This window comes from Poecilia mexicana, unplaced genomic scaffold (assembly GCF_051168715.1).
Source record: "Poecilia mexicana isolate PSO_F unplaced genomic scaffold, ASM5116871v1 scaffold_9, whole genome shotgun sequence".
Lineage (NCBI taxonomy): Eukaryota > Metazoa > Chordata > Actinopteri > Cyprinodontiformes > Poeciliidae > Poecilia > Poecilia mexicana.
The window spans coordinates 13,938,325-13,966,264 of record NW_028263378.1 but is presented as its reverse complement, the minus strand read 5'-3'; the positions used below and the strand labels follow the sequence as shown (position 1 = coordinate 13,966,264).

Here is a 27,940-nt window from a genome sequence, read left to right as displayed (position 1 = left end):
AGGAGTAATGGACGTCACACCGCACAGGCTCGCTGTCAGTGACTGCAACGCGGAAGGAGGAAAACGACTCTCCGTCACTGAGGTGTAATTTCGGCGTCACCGCCTCACCAGGTGCACCCTTTAGTGTAATTCCCAATTCCGCTGTAAGACCCCTGACTTCTTCATGCCAGTACTAATTCATTTTAAACACAAAGCGGACATATATCTCCCCCCGGTTCTCCACTGACGGGCCTCGGTAAAGACTCTAACAAGGCGCTGAAGGTAATGTACGTACGATGACGGCCGCTTGTGTTTGTCCACTACCTGCTGCTAGCTTGAATGACCGCCTGAGCCACCGGGGCTGCTACTGTGTTTCCGGACACTTATTATATAATTAATATAATTTCATGTCGATGCAACGTAAGGGGAAACATGAGCGCTGGAGTATGAGCGCTTTGAGGCAGCTAGCTAGTGTGGGATTTATGGTCGGCAGGCTTCAAAGCGTTGTTGACGTTGTTGGTTTGACAGTTGTGGCGTCCCGCAGGGCTGCTGCTGCTGCTGCTGCTGGTTGTTAGCTGCTCTTAAATCTCTCCAGCTTATCCATCAAGACTGTTTAATATGCTTGCTAGCTAAGGTTCTGAATAGAATATAAAGCAACCGGATCTCTTGAATGGCCATTTATTACACTGTAAACACATTAAGGCCCATCACTAAGGTTAACAAGGTGTTAACAATATATACACCAAGGTTACGCAGCTCCTGTTACAGGACAACTTATGCGACATAAAAATAGTCAGACTTTTAAAGATGACAGTATTTATTGTAAGAGCTTGTGAGAATGATTGTGATACTTCTTGTGGTTTGTGGTTCAGTAAAGAGGTTAAGCTGAAACATGTTTGCCAGTTCAATTTCATAACCTGTTTTAGCAAAGTTATTATCATTATGTTTATTTATCTACCTTTTTGTTACATGGTCGATATAATGGTGCATCGACTGCTGCTATCAGATTTACACACTAGACTATGAACTTTGCCTTATTTTTTAGATGCGTAACAGAAACATACTGAAACAAATTTAGAGTTTGTTTCCCCCACTTTTCAGTAAAGACATCACACCTGAAAACTCCCACTTTTTTCAGTCAATAAATGCTTACTTTTAGATGCACTTTGGATCTGCAACACATTTTTTATGATGCAAGTTTACATTTGCTAACTTAAAGCACTTGCAGTTAGCAGTTAAATGAGTTTGTGTACAATAAAATCCGTACAGGATTGAATGATTCTGGTCCTCAGTGGTCAGTGTCCTGGATCTTTTAGACATCTCTTTGATAATTAAAATCAATTCATGATTTCCAGGTTCTACTCAGAACGTGGTGACCTACGGAGGTAAATCAGCTAATTTTCAACATGCACACATCTAAAATCTCCAGGATAATGACCTCTAAGGCCGGAATTGCTTTTCTTTCAAAAAGCCGAATCAGCCAGAATTGTAATCAGCAGATCAGGCGTCTAACAAAACAAACATCAAAAATACGTTTAAAAAGCCCGATTGGTGAATTTTTACTCCTTGGAATTCTTTATCAAATTATCTGTTTATATATATATATATATATATATATATATATTTGTCAAAATCACACTTTGTGGACATATTATGTAACGTTGAGTCTTACATAAATTATTCTATTTCCATCATTCGGTGAATTGTGAGGAGAGCAGTGTGATGTAAGAGAAGACCGCAGAGTGTGTGAACTACGGCGTGTGGTTTCTGTTACCCGTTAAGAACTTGTTTTATTGGAAACACCCAGTTACTTACACCCAGCACACACACAGACACACACATCTAAGTATTCTTTCAAACTTGAGTAAAGCAAATGAATCTCTGTTTACTAACAAGAATATTGGATGAGTATGAGACAGTTAACCACTGTTAAAGTGTTGTAATTAAAACACAGGACAGCAACGCTCAAATCACCCCATCTGAATCCGCCTTATTTGTTTAGTACCAGTGACGTGCTCATTTTGGGTGTGGCAGTGTGGAATAAAAAAAAAAAAAAGCTGAGCAATTTAGAAACCTACTGATAAGTATTGCAAATTCTGCAAAAAAAAACAAAAAAAACTATTATTATTTTTAGATGAATTTACTGTTTTTCTATTACATTTCTTCATCTGTGTTGAAGGAGGAATTTATGCAAATGATCAGCATATGAACTTGTGTTTACTGACCAGTACAGCAGAACTATCAATAACTGGAAAGAGGAAGGAGGAACTGGTATGAAGCTTTGCTTCTCTCACAAAGTAGATGCACCTTTTGTCCTTTGGCCAAACGGGGAGGAAGTTTGCAAACTAGTCAGTGCAAACCAAGGTTTCATTCAGCTCTTATTTGAATTTGTCCTGGGCAGACTTCATGTTGAGCAGTTTACACATCAACATTTAAGCTGAAATATTGATGCATTTTTTAAAAATAACTTAACTTTTCTACTCCTCTGACAGAGTGGGCTGGTTGGAGCATAAACTAAAATTCGTGCCTCAACATCTCATTTTTAAACCATCAGAGTTGGATTGGCTGATGTTTTTTTTTTTTTTTGATCTATGTGAAGCAGCATAGTGCAAGTGCACTTAACCTCAAGATCACAAACTTGTGAATGGCCATTTTATTCCTCAGGATTTTCCGAAAGAGAATAGAATGTATGATACCATCAAACTACTGGATGTCATCCAGGCCACGAAGCAACCAAGCAATCTTTTCAAACTGACGTCTGTCAGCGACTTTGTCTCTCATTTGTTGAAGGGTTTCTTTAGACCGGAGCGTCCTTATATCCTCCTTGATGTTTTCAGACAGGCTTTAAACCATAATCGAGTCGGGGTGTGGCTAGTAAAAGCTGAGGCAAAAACTGTGGACTAACTCTGTTAAGTAATCTGAGGCTTTTTACACAGCCTCAGATCGGTCTAGGTTTGATAAATTAAATCATGACAAAACAGTACTTGCCTGTGAGTAAATATTTCTTCATACCATTTTACTGGTCACCCAGTATGATTCGCCACTAATAGCATAATCTAAATAATCTTTAAATTAGTGCCCCGTTTTCCTCCTCCTTCGATGAGCTACATGATATTTTTTTAACTCTGGTATAACCGTCTAAAGAATTGTAAGCCTGTCTTAATGAGCTGGGGTCAAAGGTCAATCACCAGGTCAAATGGTTGTGGCAGGCATCCCTCTTTCCTGTATTGGAGGCGATCCCAGCCGATCTGGGAAGACAGCTGCTGAGGATGTATGCATGTTGTGTCTTCTCTACTTTCTCTTGCTGTAGAACTGATCCATGTACTTTAGCTATCTGTGCTCATCCATTACATCAACTAACACATGAAACAATTATAATTAACTCCCCTCAATGTGTAGTGAGTTATATGGACAGCTATTTGCTGCTCTACTTTAATTTTTTTTTAATTAGTCAAAAAAAAGCCCGTAGTTTGTTGGTGAATGTTGGGCCATAGCTGTTAGCTATAATTATGGACCCATGTGTCCGTTGCGTTGTGTAAACATTTGAGAAAAATCGATCAGGATCACATTTAGAACTTGATCGAATTTACTGTCCAGAAGGTGAGACTCTAATTAGCCACTTCACTGCAGGGTGTTACTGTAATCTTATTACTCAGAGACCAAAAACAAAACACTTCAGTTGCCTCGGACGTTAGAAGGTAGCTTCATCAGTGTTAGCAGGATTGCAGCGTAAGTAATCCTCCTTTGCGTAAGAAAACATTTGAAATCACTGGAATTAATTGGCTGTGCTGAAGTTTGACACCGTCTGTGTTTAAAATGTGCAAACAATAAGACCTGCTGGCTGTAGCTACAGTTTGTACAAGCAGGTTTAATGAATAATGTTTAGTTCTGCTTTCTGGGACAGAGGTGAGAGATAATTGACTTTTCTACTTGTTTGCTCAGTTCAAAACCGCAGCTGATTTATATTCCTCTTGTTGTACCTGCAGAGAGGAACTGTATCAGAATTTGCTCTTTTTGTTTTTCAGGCAGTACCGTGTCGATGCTTAGCAAGCCGTGGGAAGAGCTTTGGTTTGCTAAACTGAGACTGTGCAGGTTGACCAGGTATTCTGTCCACAGATAGAAGTGTCTCATGGATTAGTGGTGTCTCTGCTTCATTTACGTGTCTATTAGTATTCATGGAAATACACTTCCTGTCAGAAGTTTATATGCCGCCATAAAACATAAATGTTTTACTATTTTGAATTTTTTTTTTTGCATAACCATGGAGCGACTGTGAGAAGAGGGCCTTCTCCAGAATCAAAACATTCTTGTATTGAAGATCATTGAAGCTATACATTCAGTGCTGAATGTATGCCTGCATAAACTCTAATCTGTCTCAGAAAGTTTAACGTCATTATGTATCATCAGTCCACCCACCAAACTACAGAGCAGTTCTGATCATAATTTAACAGTCCAACTTTATGAGCGTCTGTAACTTCTGACTGGAGCTGGATGATGAATCCTTAACAGAAAGTCAATTCCTCCCACCTCATATGCAAATAATGAGGCGGATTAGAGCTTTTATCACCTTGGGGCTGAAGGTTTATGTTTCTACATGGATCATTTTCTTTGACTTTATTGTTGATATAAAAACTCTGTGACACATTTTATGACGGATTGCAATTAAGTTATTGATTAAAAACATTGGACAACTAAGTTTAAAAAAAAAAAAATCTTCTTTCTATCCTGGCAGTTTTAAAGCTTTAGATTTAGCAGGTAGAGATGTTGCAGAAACCATTTCTAACTCTTTCAAAGAATCATGTTTTAAGAGAATTGTGGACTTCTACAATTCTGGTTAATCTTAGGTGCAATTTCCAGTAAAGGTGGCAGCTTAATCTGTTCAAACAATTCGGTCAAAGTAGAAACCGCATGGAAATGTCCAGCCACCAGATTGGATAGTGAGGAGACAGGTACTGGGTCCCAGATATGAAAAACGTGCTAATCAACCTTGAACAAAAAACATACCGTTGAAGCTGCTAAAAGAACCTCTCTTTGAGTGCTGTACTGATAGGGGCTGAAAAGGCACTCAGAGGAAGAAACCATTACTTCAAAAGCAACATAAAAGTAATTCCAGTTAGTGAATACACTCAAATAGATAACATTGTTATGCTTGAATACTTAAAACATCATCACAAGACATCAGCATTGAGGTTAAAGCTGGAAATAGATCTTCCAAATAGAAATTATCAGTACCAAAAGTGCTGGTAAATTGGTCACTGAGGCTTAAAAACAACAAAGTGGATGTTTGGGATTGGCTATCAAAAGAAAATTTGTCAGTTTAAAAGACATGTGGGAGCAAGGCAACCTAATAAAAACATTCCTCCCCTTATTTTGCCATTTTGTGTCTTCTGCAGAAAATGATTTTCTTTTGTATATATATTTTTTTGCAGATGTCTCCCTTTTTGTTAATTTTTTGTGATGTATGCGTGTTTCTCCAGAGTCGCTCACCGCCTCAGCTTCTCCATGGGTGAATCGGGCTCACGCCGTTCCACACTTGTTTCACGCCTGCCAATCTTCCGCCGCAGCGCCAGCAAGCGGCAGGAGTCCCTCCCCTCCTCCCCGTCCTCGGGGGGAGTGGGAAACGGCGTTCACACCTCCTCGCCCTCCAGCACCAACTCCAGCTCGGGCAGCACCGGCAAACGCCGGAGCCTGTTTCGCACGCCGTCTCTCAGTTTCACGACTAAGAGGAACAGCGATCCACGCGTCCAGCCCATCAACCTGAACCTCACGCCCCCCCTGACGCAGACCACTGACGCAAACGGGAACAACCAGCAGACGGTAACCTCGTCGGCGTCCGCAGGATTCGGCGAGGGTGGCAGGCGTTCCAAGTCGCGGCACTCATTTGGGTTTGGGAGCCACAAGCAGAAGAAAATCCCACGCTCACAGACTGAGGACTTTGACAAGGCCTCCTCCTCCTCGTCCGCAGCCAATCGAAATGTGTTCATCAACTGCATCAGCAGCTCTGGAGCCAACGAAGGTGACGACTCGGGTTTCCTCGATGACTTCAGTGGGGCCAGTAATAACAACAAACGCTCTTCGCGGCAGAAGAAGCAGCTACTGCCTAAATCATTCTCAGCCCATCACCGCTTCTCTCGCACGTCCGACCACCACAGGCCTCCAGAAGTCAACCTGGAACCTCCCAGCTCGGCCACCGTCACACCTGGGCCAGAGGGCCTCACACCTGGGTCATGCCCTGGAGAGCTAATGGGAGGAGGGGGTGAGAGCTCGCTTCAGTCCCCCATGATTTCAGAAGATCGAACAACAGCCATCACTCCCTCAGAGTTCATTCCCATAACAGAAGACTCTGTGTCGGAGGTGGACGCTCTCCCGGCGCCCAGTCCAGGATCCGGCTTGAACTCAGGGCCTGTCTGTGTGTCCGAGTCGCCTGCTGATGCTGCTCCACCTGATCCCCCAGCTGCACCTGAGAACCTCAGCGTGGCGGTCTCCACCTCTCAGGTACTTTTACTCGACAAGCGATAATCTGAGTCGGATATCCCTTGTTCAGTGATTCAGTACATTTCACACAATCACTGACTAAGCCTAGCTTGTTGGTACTGATCTGCAAACATGTAACGTTTAGAGACTGAATCCACCTGTACACAAGCAGATGTAGAAACGCTGCAAAAACAGATCCGCCACGATCATAAATGTGTATTTGGAATCCTAGAACAACACCGCGGGGGGTCTATGGCTCTCTCTGTTAAGTGTGCATGATGAAAACCAAAGACGGAGTTTTTCCTGCTTATGTTCAGAATTTTAATGGCTGTGATTATTCTTTGAAGTTTGATATGAATCACCCTTTTGTTGAAAGGTCCCAGGCTTGGAGGGGAAAAAATAAAAACTGAAGAGGCTCTCAGATACAATATGTGTCATTCCCCGTCACAATCTTCAAAAAGAAATTCATTTACTGAGTAGGTTCGCACTCTTGTGCGCTCTTAAGTTCACTTTCTGGCCTTTGAGAAGAAAATACTGGATTCAAAATCTCTCTCTGGAGATACTCACAAACTCTCTTCTTCCTTCAAAAGTATTCATGCCTCGTTAAATTTACATTTTACCACATTAGAACTTGAAAGCATTTTTTTTAAATATAGGGCAACACAATGTAGGGGATGATGTAAAGTTGAAGGAAAACAACATATTTTCTTTTACCAATGAAATAAATGAATAAATAAAAATAATTAGTAGAGCAGTGTTGTTGCAACATTGCTGGAATCACACCTGAAACTCTTTTGATGTTTGTCTCTATTGGCTTTGAACATCCAGCAACTGCTGATGTTTTTGACCATTCCTCATTATAAATAATATTAAAATTAGTGACGGTGTATAATGTCTGAACATGAAGCCCTTCTTGCTACAGTTTCTAGATTGGAGATTCAGGTCTGGAATTGTAATTGTTTATAAATAAGCAAACAAAGGAATTGTATATTATTGCATTTTTCTATTTTGAAAAGGAATTAAATTATTTGTTTATTTACATCTTCTAATGCGTTTCTAAGATATAAAAAAGGCTTAAGTAGTTAAACGGAAAATATGCAGAATGTACAATTTTTTTAAATTTAACTAATCGTCAGACTAATAGATTGATTAATTACTAAAGTAATCGTAAGTTGCAGCCCTTCAGAAAACCAACGTTTGTTTTATATATTTATAACCTAAACTTACTGTAAGCTTCAAATCTCCATTCTGGACCAGAAGTCTTTGCTTTCGTGAAAAGTTATAGTTTTTTATTCTCCTGTGAGGTACTGTTGTGTCGATTCCCCTCCTAACTCTCAAAAACGGCAAATATTTACAAAGCAGAAGTTTTGCGCACTAAAGTGCTACTTTCTTCACTGTTTGCTATTTAAATATGAAGCAACTTTACCTGTGGACATTCTCTAACACTCACCTACTTAATACTTGCTGTAGCAGGAACATCTCTCTTTGTGAAGCATATTTTTACACATATTCAATAAAATATCCTCTCCTCAGGTTTTCTTCACCCCAGTCCAGTCCAGCGCTGAGAAACCCTTACTCCCTGACACCAGCACAGCCAACAACACAGACTATGAAACGGCCGTCTCCCTGTCCGAGCCAGAGACGGCCGTACCCTGCGCGCCTCTGCGGGAACAATCAGTGGAAGAGAGGAAAGAGAGGGAGGAGGAAAGACAGGAGGCAATGAAAGAAGGCGCAGTAGAGGAGAGGAAGAAGTTGGTGCAGGAGAGAAAGGCAGGCTACCACACCGAGACCACAAGTGAGAGCGAGGTGTGTGGGGCGCGCAGCGAGGGCTGTCACTCAAACCCCGAGAAAGCGGATAGGAGGGCGAGACACACGCTCTCTCTTCAAGAAAGAGGAAGCTTCTGCGGCTGCCACGAACCCAGGTCCTCTCATTTGAGGAAACCACATGCAGGTACAAAACTCAGAGCAACAGAGGGAATCACAGATTTACATGCAGAGTCACTGTCGCGCAGTAGCACTGCCAGAATAATCACTTGGCTTAGAAAATTCGACGCAGACTAGACTCATGTCTGGGAATCCATTCCACTGAATCTCAGACCTGTCTGACATTCCTTTGTGACGTGGGTTATTGAACCATTTCCAGGCAACTGCAGATCTTTGTCTGATGGAAAACATTTATTTAGCAGTGAAGGCGAAGCAGTGCTGGTTCTGCTTCATTCTTCTTCAGTTTTAATTATTCTAAATAATAAAAACGATCAGGTAAACCCTGAGAGAAGCCGTTAGAGTTTTTACAGGTTTGTAGGTATTGCAGACTAAACAGTGGAGATTTAAAGTTGTGTTGAAGAATAAATAATTAACCCTGTAACGGGGAGAAAAGGCTCCCTTTGCCCTCGCTTCTAAATTATTCTACATTTTAAAGTTTTGAATAAGATGATTGTTAAAAAAAACAACTTTGCAGCTGCAAAACAGGTAACATTCTCCGTTTCTGCCTCGGGCTTTAGTACCATTTGGTCTTACTGGATGAGAGATTAAAAAAAAAAATCTTATCTTGAGCTTATTGTTACAGTTGCATAGCTCTACAGATTTATTCATTTTAAAACCACTGGTTTTGCAGTTATAAAAATCTTCACACTTGCATGATGCGCCCTTTTTTTAATCTATCAAGTTTTTCAACTATTCTCTGAAAATCTGAAGTTTAATTTGCTATTTTTTTACACCTTATTTTGTTCTTTTGTGCTTTTAAAAACCAAACATGAAAATAATTTTCTGAATGTCACTTATGTTATTAGAACAAAAAATAAATCCTTATTTTTTAGCTATGAATGGAACTAGAGAGGAAAAAGAATTAGTTTCTATTTAACTTATTTAAAACGGAATAATGGAGACATTTGCATGTTAACATTCAAAATGCATTTATTGTATTAGTAAGGATTTTCTCTTAATACGTTGGGATATTAACATTATCTGTCCTGTAAAAGGCTTTAGAAACAGGCAAAAAGAAAAGGATATTGTTGACTGCATTAAGCCTGCACATCCACACAGGCAGAAACTGCTTTATTCAGTCAAGCATGATCCCAGATTTGTGCCTAAATATTTCTGTAAACATTTTTTTCAGCGGACAATGTAGTAGACGGAGAACATGCCAGACTTAACGGGGGGGAATTTTGCAGCTTTAAACACCCTTAGAGGGAGTTTGTCCTTTCTGTCGGCTCATTCTTAGCCCCTGGGTGTCGTCTCGTTGTGTGCTTGTGCTTCTGTGTTCAATAAACCTTGTAGACCCCCATTTTTAGCTTGCAGTGCTCCTGTTTATTAGGCCCTTTTTTTTTTGTTTTTTACCAAATGTTTAACAAAAGCAAAAGAAATTTTTAAAAATTTGTGTCGACAAAAAACATCGATGTCACAGTCCCATAATTTCTTAAAATAAAATAAAAATAAGTACATTATTCTTTTACAAACTCATACCCGACGCCTGTCTCATTTTGCTGATGAAAACAATTTGAAATGTAAATCTCCCAGGGTTATGAATAATTTTGGATCTAACTGTTTATACTGGCGGTTTTATGTTTGCAATATTAGAAACTGCTGTTCTGAGTGCTGAAACTGCACAATAAATGATGTTGTGGATTACAAAGTTGTCCAAATGGCAGAACAACCTGCCATCATCTACTGTTGGATCCCTTAACTACAGAGATTTGTTGCATTGATTCAGTATTGCAGGCTTTTTGTTGTTGCTCCCCCACGTGCTGTAAATGTTTATGGTTATAAGAGTCTGAAACTATGGTAAAATGTTCAGGACTTCTTTCTGCTACGGATCTTATTTTATTGAGTGAGTTTACAACAAAGAAGCTGTTTAAAAACGAGCGCTTTATTACACTCTGGAAAAGCGCAGTATGTGTGTGTGCAGGTGGGTGGAGTGAGAAAGCACAGAAAAAATAGTTGGCATGGAGTCCTGTTTTTTTTAATAACCTGTTGCTCTGTAAAAGGATATGGTATTGCTTCTCTGTTTCACTTCTAATTTTCGGTAAATCACTGTAGAGCAATTATAGGCACCTTCCTCTTGCTTTTCTGAGGAATATTCCCCCTGAAATCTGGTGTGCATGCTTCAGTTTTATTGTTACAAAACAACCTAGCTGTGGGGAGCCTGGATAAATGTGATTATTGCAAAACAATAAAAACAGTCTGAGCAAAACCAATATAGCCGAACGGCTTCATGAAGGAAGGATTTAACTTTGTTTAAAAAGCTGAGTAAGTAAAAGTGACTTTGTCATTTAGTTTTATGAAAGGAGGTTCATTCTCTGGAGGGATGGATCTTCCCACATTAGAAATTAATAAAAATAATATTGCATCTCGACAGTGTCATCTAATTTCTACAAATCTCTTTCTTGTTTTTTGTTTTTTGTTTGCTGCTGTTCTCCTGCCATCCTTTGTGCAGCTTCTGTGTGCAGCAGTGCCAGCCCTTACCACGAGGTGATGCGGCTGGAAAGGCGACTGCGCTCCTCATCTGAGGGGGCCGGTGGGCCTCGTGTCCATGGAAACTACAGAGATGCCCCAGGCATGGAGGGAAATGGTCTGCTCAAGCACAGAAACAACTCCTCGTCGTCTAAACTTGGAAGTCTGGTAAGCCTGAAGCTGTTTCTCTCTGTTTAGGTTGCACCATAAATACAAACACTGCCCTGTTTTACTGCCCTGAACTTGTAAGTCAGGGCTCAGTTATTAATATATTATAGCTCTATTTCTTAGCTTTCTTTTATTGTTAATGCAAAACACCTTAAACCAAATATTAAATTTTAATAATGCAAAAGGATTAATGAAAACTTTTGCTGGTGAAATAAGTAAAATGTATTACAATTAAGCATTTCTTATTCTAGTAAGAAATTAGCTTCTACATATTTCTATACAAAGTACCTTAATGTTCATAAAATCAAATAAGTGTCTTGCAGTTAAAAAAAAAATCCTCCTTACATAATATAGCTTAAAAATAATGAATACATTTTTGGGTCGATAAATGTAAATATTTATCTGCTTTTCAGTGAATTTTCAGCATCCGTTCTTATACGTCAGCAAGATGTGGATAAGTTGGCATGTTTAACTCAGTTTGTTATTACTTCTCAAAGTGGAAACTGCCAAAAGTTTAACTGTTGCATTTGCCTCTGCACCTGGTTCTTGGTTGTTTTGGTGAGAGATCAATGTGACCATAAATGATAGATATGAAATATGCAGACTGGATATAATTTGATCATGGACTGAATGTGATTATGTTAAGTGTTTAGTCTTTTTATTAGATCAAAACTCAAAATTTTTCATCTGAAATGGAAAATTTAATAAGTACGTGCAACAGGTTAATTCACAAAGGTGATTGCATTCACACGACAAATTTGCTGGTTAACAAACCAAGAATCACAACCTCCACACTCATTTAGTGATGGGCGCATTTTAAATTAAATATTGTTTGTGCTGCTCTGACTTCTTTCTGGTGTCAATACTCATGATGGTAAATGTAGTCTAAAATGATGGTTTTAAAGTCTGCTCGGCCACTTTGGCCCGCTCTTCGATTTACCGCTCAAGGTGTTGTGTCACAATCAATAAGCAGATGGACACTTTAGTGATAACGAGGTCACTTATGCATTGAAATTACCTTACAGCAATGTATGGTGCTAAGGAAAAAAGTAGGTACAGACTTTATTTTCCTTCACACATAAGTGGCTTTGAGTTTGTGGTTGCACAAGAGGTGTTAAAAAAAATACATCTCCTAATGCCACATGGTGATCCAATCGAACCTGATATAATTCTGTAAGCTCGTTATTGGACTGATGCCTGATATCTGCGCTTTACTGTGTTATTTTTGTGTTTGGCAGCAATGTGTTACTTTTAGTGTATGTTTTAGGAAATGTGTACAATACATAACGATGCCAAATTTGACCGAGTGTTACTCTTTTATTCCTTTTACCCGTCGTCTCTAAAATTCTTAGTACATTTGAAAAGAGGGAAGATACACAAATGAACTCACAGGTATTTAATCTCCAAACAATTATTCTGCAACTTCAGCTGAGACGCCATCTGCTTTTATCCAAATATACATTTCTTAAGGATTTTTCATGATAGAAATTTGCATGTGCTTCCAAATTTGTTCTCACGACCACACAATGAGCAGCAGTCCGAAAGAGTTTAGAATGACTGGGGGGCAATTTTACTGTAATTATAGCCAGCTGCTAGGATACTCTGGTAAAATACTAAAAGACCTCCTCTAATATGCTTGCTGATTCGAGTCGGTGCTTGTGGCCCTGACCATGAAAATATGAACGCCGTTCCTTGAATTTAGAGTACACTCGTCTTCCCTTTTTGCCTCTCCATCACACAAAAACAAAACGTTTTGAAGGACAAACAGGAAGTGGTTGACATTTAAGCAAAATCCAACAACATGACACCTTTATGGACCTTTGCGCTTCCATTAATGCAATGTTAATTACCTGAAATGATATTTAGACAGCAACCAGAAGTGTTGAAAAAATAAGCAAAAGGCTGTTCTTGACTTCATCCCGTTTAAGGGAAACGTTAGAAGTTTAAATTGAGTGCGAATGCGTGAAGGACTTAGAAAAACTTCTTCAGTCATCTAACAGGTTTAAGCCTGGTGTTTACTTTGTCTGCCTGCTCACATTGCAGCAGTCTTTGTTGGTGCAAGATTTAGCAACATCCATTTTTGTTTTTGCCAATAGGTTTTAGCTGCGACTGGGCTGCTTTTCCCACAACATGCACAGGAAAAGCTCCATAGGAGGCAAACCAGTTTAAATAAATCCCATTTATTCTATCGGAGACTAAAAGCTTCCTCTGGGAGATTACACAGTGCAGGGATGTACGCTGCACATTACAGTGTATATTATAGACTGCTGCTGCCTCTCCACTTCCACTTTGCTAAATATTGTATAATCTCTTTCTCACCTCCTCCCTGCCTATGAAGTACCCTTCTGGGCCTGAGTAATGGAGGAAAGGTAGAATCCCAGCAGTGTATATTAAACTATATCCTATCGCCTCTTGCTTCGTAAAATTTTATTGGTCAGTTTTATGCGCTTGTAGCTAATGAAAACCTCAGGATTTAGACACCTTTATCTTAACCTTGTCTGAGTGTTTTTCTAGTTTTATGCAATGATGGTATGCAAGCAATAACATGTTATGAATACAACGCCCTCCACACTTATTAGCGCCTTTGGTTGAGATGTAAATAGCCTCAGAATAAACCCCTCCTTTTACTGCTGTCGCAAAATGTCACAGAGGAAAGTGCAAAATCTAATGTTTGTTTTAAATGTTTAATACCAGCATGTTCATAGCCTCAGTATTTGGGAAACATTAATTAGTACTCTACAGTTGTTTTCAGAATGGGAAAGACAAGAGAGCATGTCGTTCATGTGAGGCAGACAGGTGTCGAGTCATAAATACTGTAGCTATAAAAAAAAATACTATTTTTCTAAGTTTGTACTTTTCTACATTCAAAGCAAGAATTTAAAAGTTTAAAATAACCGGTGCTGTCCATATTCCCTACTACGTTGAAATCGTCTTTTTGCGACATTTGGTATTTGTGCTTTAATATTTGTGAGAGCCGGAGCTGCCCAATGTATCCAATATCAACAGTGACCTCAATATCGGTCCGTGTAATACTGCCTTTGCAAAGAACTGTTTGCATGTGGTAGGATATTGAACTGATATATAATAAGTGTTATATATCAACTTCTATAATGTATTTGGCCACTTGGAAGGACTTTGGCAGCCTTTAAAGCCTGCACGTCTGCTTTATTTCTGGTGGTGGAGACGCTTTACGCTCACGGAGAGGATGGGACGTCATGCCAAGGCAAAGAAATGGTTCATCTTAATCAATATTGTCATTGCAATTTTTTCCCAGTAGCATGGACATAACTTATTTTCCTGCTTCTATGTGGCTCTCTAGAGTAAACCAAGAAAGGAATCAAGATTTGGACTGCAATGATAAATGCCCAATTTATTTACTTCTGTGACGAGAAGCAGTGCCATTGATCTCATTCTGCCTGCTATTGATTTTTTTTTTTTTTTTTTTTTTTTATCGTTTCAAAAGCTGTGCATTTTCAGCCGTGGGTTCTCATAAGTCTATCAGTGACAGTGGAGATAATACCTTGACAGTCTGGTGGTGATTACACTCAGAACTTGCTCACAAAGGAAGCATTACATGAAATATTCTCCTATCTCAGAGACAGCCAGAGCAAACACTTTTGTTGGTAGCTCGAATGACACACGGAATATGACAAAAGAGCCCAACAACATTTCCTTTCTCCCTTCCTGTTTTTTTTTATGTGCATTTAAACAGTAGCATAATACCCTGCTTGCTAGACATTGTCCCAATTTAACATTCCTTTTATTTCCATGCTCTCCAGTTTGTTTAGAGTGCATAGAGGGAAATTATTATAAGTGACTCTTGAATTAATCATACAAAAGACAAGGATACTTTATCGTTGGAACGGATAGTAATAGCTACTGCCAGATGGTAGAAAAACAAAATTGTAGCTAATATTTGTCCCTAATACTTTGTCTAAATAGCGCTAATAAAAAAAACATGTTTTTATTAGAGATATTTGTAATTGTCAAAAAATGTGGAAGGGTTATAACTTGTAATATTCAGTAAAAAAAACAAACAAAAAAACACCACATTTTTAGCACAAGTTTTCCACATGAAAACATGTTGCGTACAAGAACGACAAAAACACTTTTGAGCAGATTTGCATCCAGTGCGATCTTACCAACTTGTCTAGTACAATTGACATTTAATGCTCAAGAGTTGGAGTACTCTTCAGTCTCAAGCTGTTTGGCCACACTCAAAAACTGCATTTTATTTTATTTTTTTTGTTGGGAATACAACAGCAACACACAGGTAAAGTGCTCTCCTGCTGCAAAAAGTCATTTTATAAAGTGGAAGAAAAAGGAGGAAAATAAAAGAAGTCCGTAGAACATCACCGAACAGAATATGACAATTTCTCTGTGTTAGGACTCTGTCTGCAGATGTGATCTTTACATCAAAGAAAAGATTCATAATAATTATAAGTATAAATTAAAGTCACTTATTAACTTCTGAAGTAGTAGATAATATAATTGCACTGGCACAGTGGATGAAAAGCCAACGAGACCATGACATCAAACTCTATGTTTACACAGCTTCTCTGCAAAATGTTTAATCTGGCAGTGAACAGCTTTAGTGGAGGCATCTGAAGCAGAAAATCCCCCAAAATTAGTAGGAAAATGAGCTGACTCTGTGAATTGGAAGTGCACGTGTCTGGGACCTTTCTGTTTGGTCAAACTTTATTAGATGAAAGGAAAAGTGTCTTGATCGGTTTAGTTATAAGTCTTCAAAAGATGAGGGAAATATATGTTCACCACAACTACTGGTTGGAGAGGTTTTTTTTTCTGTGAAATGGGTTTTAGCTGTCACTACTTCTAGCAGAAGAAAGCTTTTATTTGCATAAAATGTGGCTTTGCAGTTTTAATTTTCTTTATTACCACGTTTTATCTTTTGTTTGCATTGTTTTCACTTTTATCTACTTTCACTTTGAGTTCTTTTTCTTGCACAAATTCTGGATGGTTTAGTACTTTTCTATCAAGCTAAGATAATTTATCTCTGACATTTCACAGGAAGGAAGTTATCCTACTGTAAGAGCTAATCCTTTATGATTAAATATCATCACATTTTTCATCCCTATTTGGTACCTTTAAACATCTCATCATGGCCGTCTGGAAAAAAGTCAAAGGATGAAGAGCAATGTTGCTCTTAGTATTTGAATTCATGGTACATGAATGAACAGGAAATAGAAAACACAGTCATAACTCATTTCAGTAAATTTTCTAGGAACTTTTCTTAGTGTCCAATCTTTGTCATTTTTCTTTCTTGTGTTATTTGGTTAATTACATCCTCTGTGGATAAAAAATACCAAACTTTAATGCCCCTAAAAGCTTTTATATGTTGTGTATAGTCAAGGAAAAGCTTAAGAGCAAAAATGCTCATTAAAATCTCAGGAAGTCCAAGGATAAATCAACTGCAGCAAATATTCTACATTATACCTTTTGTTGCTGTGACTAATGCAACATGAAACAGTCTCAGTCTGCAGTATGATGTTTCCTCTTAATCCTGTGAAGGGAGGATGCGTAAAAAAATATAATTTGTGAAAGAATTCAGATATTTTTTTATTTTTTTGCTTTAGCCTTCTCTCTGGCAGCCACTTTTAATAGCCAACTCAGCACTTGGGACACTAATCCTGTAAGATTAAGGTTCGCTCTCAACAGAGCAAACCAACTATTTAACCGACAATGTTTCGTATTAGTTGCGTGTTGGCCTTGATTTTGCAATGAGTAATGACTCCACATTGATACATTGTTCTGTCGTTCTCGGAAAATGACAAATGTCAGATGATAAACTGAGCGATTGCGTGAGGGAACTTCTCCGTCATGTGGGTTTTATTCAAGAAATGGATTTCCAATTTGACTGGACGTTCAATCCTCCGTGCCCTCAGGCACACTGTAAACACAAGTGGCTGGGAAGTGCCTTCTCAGGCAGGTTGAAGCCATTTGTTAGTTGGTATATTTTTCTGTTGCTGGAGGCTGTAATACCTGCCTGAAAAGCTAAATCGCTCTCACTTCATCTCAACGCTTCTGCCACCCAAAGCACTGAAAACATGTAATTTTCTTTGATTTAGGCTGAGTGCGAATGGAACCCAGTGTCTTTTAATGGAGCGAGAGAAACGAATTCTTCCTCTGATCTCTGTTTTGGGTGTCATTTTGCTTGGCAGTTAGGAGAAGGAACCATCTTTTAATGAGACCTGAATCTAATATTATCTCTATTAACTCAAGGATTATACTCAATCAAATCACAAATGTGAGGTAAAAACGTGACATTGCTGGCTTGTAGGATCATATTTCTCTGGAGAGAGAGGTGCATTAAAAAGGGCAATTTAGCTTCAAATGCAATCTGTGTGCTGTAGTATTAAACAGGCTCTTCATTTCTTTTCCAATACCGTTTTAGCTTTTTGCTGTAAAATCTGAAATGAAGTCTCTTACTTTTTTTTTTCCTCTCTCCTATTTTCTGTAATGATCCTCCAATTGGGAAAAGCAGCAGTGTGATATTATATGTTCATCATACACAGCCTGTGCTGAGTTCATATTGCCTCTGATAATAATTCTGCTGAGGTATGGCTGAATGGTCAGGACTGACTGTCCGTGGCTGCTGCTTTCAAGAGGTGGGAGATCAGCGTAGAGAGTGGGCTGCAGGTTGTTTATATTTATATTTGACTGATTTGTGAATCGATTTGTCCGATCCAGGTACAGATATGTTTATAAGTGTGGGTTATTGCACAACCGGAAAAGCAATTAAATGCTGATATGAATCTTTAATAAATTATGCATGATTTTACTGTGGTTTATTATTGCGCAAGGGAAATTTAATGAAGGTCAAAGTCCAACGAGGGTAATTAGTCCATAGAAAAGATGAAACCGCATCTTATTTTTCTTATTCATCATTGTTTTTGCTTATTAATTTGGTTTAGGAGCTTCTAAATTAACTGGTGTTATGAGGTACTTAATTTTGTTCCAGATATTATTCAGATATATTTTGGATCATCGGTTTCTTCTAAACTTTTTTGGGGGGGCAAATGTCCTTCACATGACCATTAGGGGGCAGCATTGATCTTTGAAATGAATCTAACCAAATTAACAATATTTTTCTACATTATTATAATACTAAGATTATTAAATTTCTTTATTAAAAATAGTATACGTGTGTCATCAAGCAATGTAGCATTACACATTGTGGATTTGACTCTAGCATACTAGGTTGGAGGCAATATTAAAATGCAGCCTTTCCCTCAACAGTCCCGAGGCTGCTGATCATTTAGGATTTCTGAGGATTCAAGAAAATCACACTTAGATCTTTTTAAAGAGGCATAGGCTGGGTATTAGTTTGTAATTCAGGAAAGGCTATGGAAACATGTCTTTTTCAGATAAGATAATAAATTATCTTATTTTAAAATGATCCTGATTTAGTTCAAATCTGTTAGGGGAAAATAGCATTACAGGGATAAGTGTTTTAATTTAATCAACAATGTTTTTAACATATTGATAATTTCTTTCAGAAGAGCATACTTTTAGAGCTTGCAAGCATCATAAAACCAAAACTCAGAGTCCATCTTCGGAAGTTACATGAGCGCGATGCTTTATCTCGTTGTCATGGGAATTAAAAACTGCAGATTAGCAGAGTTTATCTAGTTTGCTCAGCAGCTAGTTTTTGCTCATCAAGCAAATAGAAAGCTGACAGATGTTACACAAAACTACAGGCTTATTTGTCATGTTCATTGCTTTCTCAAACAAAACAGTTATCATACTAAGATAATAAGATTCACAATATGTTTATGAGGTTCCTAAGCAATGAAGAAGGAATAAACATCTCAGTGGGTGAAGGCGGAGGAAAAAAATCTAATATCATAATAAAATGAGCTGCATTGTTTGATAGTTTGATGTCGTGCAATATTGTGAAAATTAGTTTTATTGTTTTGCCAACCAACAATAAAACTATGCTGCTGGAATGATAAAAAGCATATTCTATTGGAAATACAGAGGAAATGGTTTAATTATTTAGTTCAAGAAAATAAAATTATGTCTTTGATGCATGTGATTTTTGTTTTTGCTCAACAGGACGTCCTGAACAACCTGGGCTCCTCAGAACTGGATGAAGATGACCTCATGCTAGACCTGGACCTCTCAGACGATCAGCGACATCGGCATGGTAACGTCTTCCCTGCCACCTTAATGTAGCTACGCAATCTGCGAAAAGCAACAAAACTCCCACAACAGAATTCAGTCACCAAGATCAATTTTCATTCTCTTGCTTTTGTTTATATTTTCCACATTTTCTCATGTTTTATCTCCCCAGATTTTCTTAGTCCGTCTGCCTTGATTCACCTCCTGTTTGCACTTGTGTTTTCTCCCTCACTATTTTTTTTTTTATTTATTAGACCGTATCTTTTCCATCACTTTTAAAACATGAAGCCAGTATTTTTATTCCAACCAACATGCACCAACAACTTTGATCCAGCCGGCTCATTTGCAGCAATTTTTCTCCTTTGTTGTTTTGGCATTTCAGTCACACCAATATGGTTTGTGGTTGAAAAGCGACTGTCAGAGGAGAGTTATTTATCCTGCCGTACCTCAGTGTGGCAAGGACTGTCAAACTATAACTTCCTATAAAAATGTTATTATATTGAATGAGTGCAGTGAGTTGCTGTGACCACACCAGATTATAATGTGTGGAGTAACTTAAATAAATATCTCATTCATCAGATGTGGTGAAGTTAAATGATTCCCCTTTTTGAAAGCATTAGTGTTAATTACAGAAACACTACAGTAAATGGCCCATTTAGCAAGCTATTGTAAATACTGCCATAACTGATTATGTAACTGATTATTACCTGCAAACGTTTGCTTCATGAAAACATTTTTCATTCTCTCCGTGGACTACGTTTAGGCTTGGTGTCACTCTCCCTTGTTTGTTTTTAAAGTTACTGAGAAGCTGCACAACTGATGGTTGATGCATCAAATTCAAACTGTGAGCCACAGTTGATTCTGTAAAATGAGTCAAACTCTCTTTAAGACATAGTTTGACACCTATCGAACAGCATGTCGTGTTATTTTTTCTCTGTGTTCTGGGTTTTGGTTGTAAATCTATCCTCTCAAAGACAAACTTACAAGCACTCGTAGTCCTGGTGACAAAACACAAGACATAAAACTGCCTATCTGAACACTTTCTAGTATGTTTATATGCATGTTTTTATAAAATTATTTGTTTGAAGATGTCTGTGTTGAAAACATTCCTCTGATAGACTCCCGATTCCTGCAGACTGTCAGTTGCACATCCATAATCCAAAGCTCTTGTTCTGCCACATCTTGCTCTTTTGGACTCATATCTGGTGACTATGGAGCCCAGTGTTACCAGTTTCAGTTGACTGGAGGTTTTTGATATTTTCCTGCTGGAAGTAGCCCTCAGAAGATTGATTCACTGTGGCCATAAAAGTATAGATATGATTAGCATTAAGACGTCTGTGGTGTTTGCATGATGTTCAGTTTGTGCTCAGTGTCCCAAGAAGTCTAAAAAAAACACACATTTCAAATCTTACCATTTTATCAGTTTATGCTTTCATTATTTATTTTTATTTTTGTCTATATTGTTTGTTTATTATTTTATCTACTGTCACTTTTTTCTTAAATCATGCATTGATTCATTTTGTCGTATATTTCTTAATTGCATTTTCTTGCCTGTTTTCTTCTCTGTCCTTTATTTGCAATAAAATGAAATAAAATAAAGTATCTCATGAATTAAAATAAAATAGTTAAATAAATAAATGGTATGAAAAAATTTAGAGCAAAATAAATAATGAAATAAAAAAGGAAACTGTTGAATGAATAAAAAGATTGGAAATTCAACTGAAAATTGAAAATGGTAGTAAAAATGTTGAATCATTAGTTTTGAAAATGCTTAAAAAATATATGAATTTATGTTAAACTATATAATCGAATAAGTTGGAAAAATGATATTTTGGATGGAATATTTCTCACATGAATTGCTTCGTCAAGCCATTTATTTATTCCTGTGTCAGGATCCATCCTCTGTAGTTTTCACCACCTCTAGGTAATTAAATGATTTGTATGATAGCCTGATTCACAACTGGTGTTCGCAAACAATTGGACAGCTGCACCTTATGAAGTGGCAGGTGAGCGCATGTCACAATTTGACAAAAGCTAATCTGCTGTAATGTCGCTGAATGCCTGCTGATCAACTGATCGTGTGCGTCTTGTGATGTCATCGACCCAAATGCACACGAGGCAGAGTTCCGAAAATCTTTGAACGTTTACAAAGCTCTGTTAAAACGAAGATTAAAATGGAAACCTCAGCTCTATTAAACCAGATAGTGATGCTTCCCTGAGTGTTTTCAGAGGCAGGCTGGGTTTGGGCTGAGCCCCCAGTGCACTCACACCAAATACGCGCACACACACACACACACACACACACACACACAAATAATGAAGGCGTCTCTACAGGCACTGGCTGATGCAGAGCTAAAGGAGGCACCATCATTAATACATACTAGCGCACAAGCGTGGATGCTTAGTCATTAGACCTAATGGTTTGCAGACTGTAGCATGAAATTAAAGGTTTGATGAATTGTTCTCATAAAATCAAGGGACTAAGATTTTGTGCTTGCTATAAAAGAGTGGGGTTCTTCTACATAATCAAAGTGAGTCATTTAAAGACACACACTCAAACGCACACCGCTTTCAGACAGCGGTCTACACCACCTCAAACACTCATATAAACACACACGGTCGCAAATGAATACACACCTGTCCCACAGGGTTCACATACACACACACACCTACACACTCTTATTGGTGCTTCACATTTTTACCTCTCTCGTGTGGCCTGTTGAGGGCCTTTATTAAAAAGAAAGCTGTTTCACTGCAATTTATGACCAACTGAGTTCAGCAGCCATGGACGGACAGATGGACCTCTGCAAAGACTGGAGGAAATGCAAACTCTTGTGCTTTTCCTCTATTTTACTCTTTTCTTCCTCGCACCCCATCTGAACGATGGACCAATGGGTCTGTTAAACACGGCATGTCATTAGAAATCTGTGAATCTCGCTTACTCCTACATTTTTTAGTGTTTTTGTTTGCTTCACTAATAAATGTACTGAATAATGTAATGATTATGTATGTTTATGTTGATAGTGTCCAGGGAAGACTCGAGCCAGTCCCTCACATCCTGCCTCAACCTGCTTCCTTCTCCCTTGGATCCACCCGCAGATCGCTTGGCAGGGAAAGAAAACGTTCAGAGGTAAATTGCATTTTGGGAATAAATACATCCGGCTGCTTTGCATATTTCTTACAAAGTAGCGAAAAAAATACAAAAGTACGATGTGGTATACTTTGAAAGTTTTGCAAGTGCAGATAATTTGAATAGAGATGTCTTGCATTTTGAGACGGCAAGCACAGTAGTTGCAAAAAAAAAAAGAAAAAAAAAATGTCTTTGATGTGTTTTTAATAAACAACAACTTGAACTGAACAGAAAATAAAAATGAGTAGGCCTTTGATATTATAAGTAATCCTAGGAATGTTTTTTTTTATTATTTTACTCACTAAAAATTCAGAGTTTAGTGCCTTATCTCTTAAAGTGTGTTTACCCTTTTAATATTTTCACCTATTATCCCATCACAATCACAACTGTGAATGCATGATTCTGAAATAGGAAGAAAACTACCTATTTACTGCAATTCCTTGCGTTTATTCAGCTGTTTCCTTCTCTCTATATATTAATATGATCAGCATACGGTTTTGCTTCCTCTAACAATAAAGGGCTGAACAGTACATTTCAAATATGTCTTAATCGCAGTATCAGTGTGTGCAGTATTCATGTTTCAAAGGACTGTTTGGAGAGCAATAATTGTTGGCAATTATATTCCAAGTGTTGTGAGTTTGCAATTTTGATGCTAATGTAATATTTAGCCAGTTGGACAGAGTCTGTAGGCAGCAGATGCTCACACTGGACTCAAACATTGCCCAAAGTGCTAAAGGTCACTGAGCGACCTGAAAAAGAGACGAGGAATAGGCATGTATTGCAGCGGATGTTGTCATTGGAATATTTACCTCATTTTTGTCACAACATTTTCTAATATCATGCAGCCACACCTAACAGTTTTCTTCCTGGTTGTCCTGGAAGCTCCAACCATCTTCCCATCAGCTCTGGCAGGCTTTCCTGAAGTCTTTCTGAAGAAACGCATCCCCACCAGCGCCACTATGTTTCATGGTGTGTTCAGGGTTTTAGTGTTTCTCTAGACATTGCGTTATACGTACAGGCCAAAAAGGTAGCCTTTTGGTCTTATCTGTGTGGAGCACCCTCTCCACATGTTGGCGTTGTTTCCTACGTGGCTTGTGGAAAACTGCAAAGGGGAATTCTCTTGGCTGGGTGGCCAGCCAGGTCTGTGTAGGTTTGCCATACTTATTTTCAGAAGGTGGATTAAACAGTTCTCTGTGAGATGTTCAAAGCCTGGGATATTATTTCAAAACCCATCTCGGCTTTAAGCTTCTCCACAACTTAATTTCTGACCTGTCAGGATGTTTTTTGGTCTTCTTTTTTACTCTGTTCTCTAATATTCTCCAGCAAACCTGTGAGGCCTTCATAGACAGAGGTTAAATTACCCACAGACACACTGTGTTCCCCAATTAGGTGAATTCTGAGGGCAGTTTGGCTGTTTTTATGCAAACTGCATAAAATGTGAAAAGTTGTGCAAATACCCACAAACATACACACTAACAGAATGTAAAGGGAACCAGATGTTCGAATCAAATGTCGTGATTTAGGATCATTTTTTTCCCCTCGGTCTTACTGACTGCGTCAGTGGTGAAATCAGAAGTGATAAACTAAATGTTTTTTTCCGTCGCTCTTTTCCATTTGCAGTCGTCTTTCTCCTGTTATTTTGCTGTGATTTACAGGCACCATTTGTATATTTGGAAGCGCTTCTGTTATTTGTCCGAGTGCATTTTTTATTAGCATCAATCGACCGAATGTACATGATTTAGCTGCAGAGCAACAGCGTCTCTGGATTGCTCCGCTCATTTTGTCTCCAAAGCAAAATGTACCAAGAGAAGGGGCGAAATGGAGAAGACGATTAATCAGCTTGGCATCAAGTGGGGCCTTTGCTAACACGATTCAAAAAGGTTAAATAGTGAAATAATCAGAAACAGAATTACGATGTTGCTTAACAATTTGTGCATAACAAATAATTGCAGAGTAAACCTCCTGGATTATAATAGCCCTGATCATGCCATCTGTTACGGAATAGTATTATGTTCATGGCATAACAGAACAATAGCCACGGACACAGAAAGAAGACGGGCTATGGTCTGGTGTTGGCTGACAATGCTCAGCATCCAGCTGGAGCATGCTGTATGAAGCGCTCCTGTTTCATACATGTACCACCTAGTGGACAATTACACTCTGCAAAACACAGCTTCATTTCAGTAGAGCTGGGAAGCAATTTAATTGATTACTTTTTAATTTATTTCCGATAACATAAAAACGGAAGGGCATTGCTTATTCCATGAACTCCCCTTCTTTGCTGTTTTGCATAAATGTGTGACGTGCTTAATGCTTTTTCACCTCCTTTGAGATGAAACGGAAAAGGTGAAGGCTGAATAAATAAATAAATTCCCCCAGAATAAATATGCAGGCTGTCTTCGTTCGCTTCCATTTTCCTGCTTAAAGAGAAAACAAGGGTAGAGTCTTAAAGGGAACATTTAGGCTTTGTGTTTGTACATATGAGTGCCACTGTCAGAGACTGTTTCTTACGTATGTGATTTGATTTGGCCACTTAGCTTCTCTCAGAGCTTAGAGTCTGGATGCATCTTGTTCATATCACACAGTTGCTTTTCTCCAAGCACGCACGCACGCACACACACACACACATGGAGCTGCTCTGTGGATGAGGCTTATTTGGTTTTATGGAGCCAGTGGGTAATAAAAGGTTGTATCACCAGTGGTGTCTGGTGGTCTATCTGACAAGCCTGCACTGATTATTACTTTACCTTTCATTGTTCCTCTCTCTGCTCGCTAGTTGAATTTATTTTGTTCCTGCTGGTGGCACCCATTGAGTAAATATACAGTTCTTGTCGAAACACGCTTACTCCGGAACAAACTGTCAAAGACTGTCTTTTGTTTTTCAGAGAGACTGGTCAACTTGTGTGAGTGGATTGAAGTACATTTTGAAAGATTTATACTGAACAGAGAGACTCGGGGCAGACCAAGGCCTCTCTTTCTGATTTTTGTTGGTACTTGTTGAAAATTTTAGTGAACAGAGTTTCTCCCTGTCTAGACAGTGTCAGTGAATCATCCAGGTAATGTTTTCAACCCACCTAGGCTATTTGTCAAGCACTTCATTTGTTGCTTTATTTATACTGATGCCTCACTTGTCTTTAAAAGCAGCTCCAGAGATGCATTTCTGCCAGCACATACTTTATTTCTGCTTTCATAAGAGATTCAGGCTAAAACGTCTGTCAGCAAAAAAAAAAAAAAGAACATTTCTTTTTTCAGCTAGATTGGATTATACGTACTAGGGTTGGGTGATATGGACTTAAAATTTTTTATCACAATATTGCAAGAAATCTTTCTGTAATAATGAATATTTTGGCTGTAATATATGAGAGAAGAGAACCACATGAACACAAATAACTCTTAGAAATAGAGCTTATCAGCTATCAGCAAGGATACAATTACATACTATAACAACAACAACAGAAAAAATCTTTTATGGATACATTACATTGTAGCCAGAAAACAAGAACAATAACCAGGTTATTGTGTTGTGGATTTCTGCCCAGGTCTCTCCTAAGAATTACATGTGGATCTCAATGGGGTTTCACCTGGTTAAATAAAAGAAATAAAATAAAACTATTATGTGTAGCTACTGTTTAGTAAATTAACAGCCTTTTTACACCTTTCAAATAAAACCAAGGTCATGCTGTGCGTGGAAAAAAAGCAACAGAAGACATATTTGGTACAATTTGTGGCGTAAAGGTGGAGCGACTGCCCCATATATGGAAACTGTTAGTCCTCCATGGAGCTGTTCCAGGTTTGATTCCTGACTCTGGGATCTCTGCTGCATGTCTTCCTCATTCTCTCTATGCCCATTTCCTGTCTAGCTCTGCAAATAAATCCCACTAGTGCCAGAAAAAAACTTCTAAAATAGAAGAAAACATTTATTTGACCAACATCTTTTGAAACACAACAATCGGTTTTCTTGCTGGGCTTAATAATTTTGAGAAGCAGTTTAGTGAAACAAAGATGTTTCCTTTCTCACCAGCCTTCAGCATGAAGGCCACCACAAATTTAGGTTTTTATTCTGTTCCTGTCAGATGTGTTCACAAGTATGCTGTTCAAAGCCCAACCCTACTGAGTGCATGCTGTTCAGCCTAAAAAATACATTCTTCAGATCATGAAAACATTTTATCATTATTTGTTGTTGAAACAGTAAAATATTTAAACCATTAAGATGTGAATAAGAATTTGTGTTTTCCAAAAACTTGTGGAAATAGATAAGTATTTGTTAATGTGGACTTTCTGCTTGAATCAAACATAAATAGCTTTTAATATGAAGATTAAAATAAAACATCAAGTTATTGTCCTTATTATTACTAGAAATAGCGGTCCCTCACTATGTTCATTCTGCTTGTTAAAATTATTGTTGAAGTCAGATGCTTCTAAGATGATCAGGAAGCAAATTTCAAAATTTAAGTTGCCAAGGCACACTACCAATGAGAAGATGTAGAATGAGGAGCATTTAGTGAATGAATGTGGAAACAAAGGGAAGTGCAATAAGCCAGAAATCAATTTGTTGCTAGTTTAGGAATGTGAGAGGCAATTTAAGTATTTAAGTTCAATTTCACTATAAAAGTTCTTTGAAACCAGATTTTTATCAGCCATTGTTATCCCACAGTTTACGTCGGAAGTCTTTGTTTTCTCAGTGTCATCGCAATCTCAGGTTCACGTAGCGCTCAAGCATTTTTGCATAAAAGATAGGATTATCTACAGTAACCGTTCCAACCATGGCGGTCAAACATCAAGCGCTGATAAATCTGTATAACAGCCAAATTAATGTCTTACTGCAGGTGTAGGAAAAATATTTAAATGAGCTGAAAATGTTGCAAATTGATTCCAAATGGAAAACAGTGGCTGTAAATACTAATAAGCATAATTCTGTGGACATAAGATTTAGAAAATGTGTTGCAGAGGTGGCGAAGAGTCGTTAAAGTTTTCGGACAGATTTGACAAGCCTTCATTACCTCTGTGACAGCTGCTGTTAAATGCGCATGAGAAAATGGGTGGAAATTAGCGTTTCTCACTGGCTAAGGCGCAGCTGCTGGCAGGTGTTAATTTCCCACCATTTTAGTTCAGCATCTTAACTGATTTCCGCTAACAAAACATTTTCACACAACTTTTGTTGGGAATTTTACTAAGGCAGTGTCTAGAAGCCAAAGCTGGAAGAGGGGAGAAAGGCGAAATGTGTTTGCCCAGGGCTCCCTCTATCTTTTTCACTGCCTTCCTTTTCCTCCAAGTCTCTTTTGCTCTTTGTCTCAGGTTCCACATTCCCTCGAGGGGACATTGATTTGCTGCAGGCAGAGCAAGCTCCCTTCCTCTCGCACTCAAGAAAACACAAACACGCTCACACACACACACACGCACACACATAAAGTGTTTTTCCTATCTCTTCGGAGGACGGTGCACAGATTTAATATAATTTTCCTGAGAGTTCACCTAAAACTCTTCCTTACATAATCCATCCCGAAAATAAAACTTCTTGTTTAAAACCAATGATTTGTATCATTGGGACTTCAGGGGCGTTGTGCTAAAAAAAGAAGCCAATCTGCACATTGTGTTCGA

At 38.4% G+C, this 27,940-nt stretch overlaps 1 protein-coding gene across 3 annotated transcripts in view; it reads left to right on the top strand.

Moving 5' to 3' along the window:
- Window positions 1-27,940, top strand: part of ccser1 (coiled-coil serine-rich protein 1) — a 136,226-nt gene continuing 108,286 nt past the window's right edge. The window contains exons 1-7 of one of the 3 annotated variants that reach the window (XM_014986345.2): window positions 1-261; window positions 4,005-4,080; window positions 5,457-6,474; window positions 7,987-8,404; window positions 10,886-11,070; window positions 19,147-19,237; window positions 22,237-22,342. In XM_014986345.2, coding sequence (XP_014841831.2) covers window positions 4,019-4,080; window positions 5,457-6,474; window positions 7,987-8,404; window positions 10,886-11,070; window positions 19,147-19,237; window positions 22,237-22,342 — 1,880 coding nt within the window. In that variant the 5' untranslated portion in view covers window positions 1-261; window positions 4,005-4,018. Of the gene's footprint in view, window positions 267-4,004; window positions 4,081-5,456; window positions 6,475-7,986; window positions 8,405-10,885; window positions 11,071-19,146; window positions 19,238-22,236; window positions 22,343-27,940 lie in introns of all 3 variants that reach the window. The other 2 variants (XM_014986347.2, XM_014986346.2) reach the window with 2 other exon arrangements.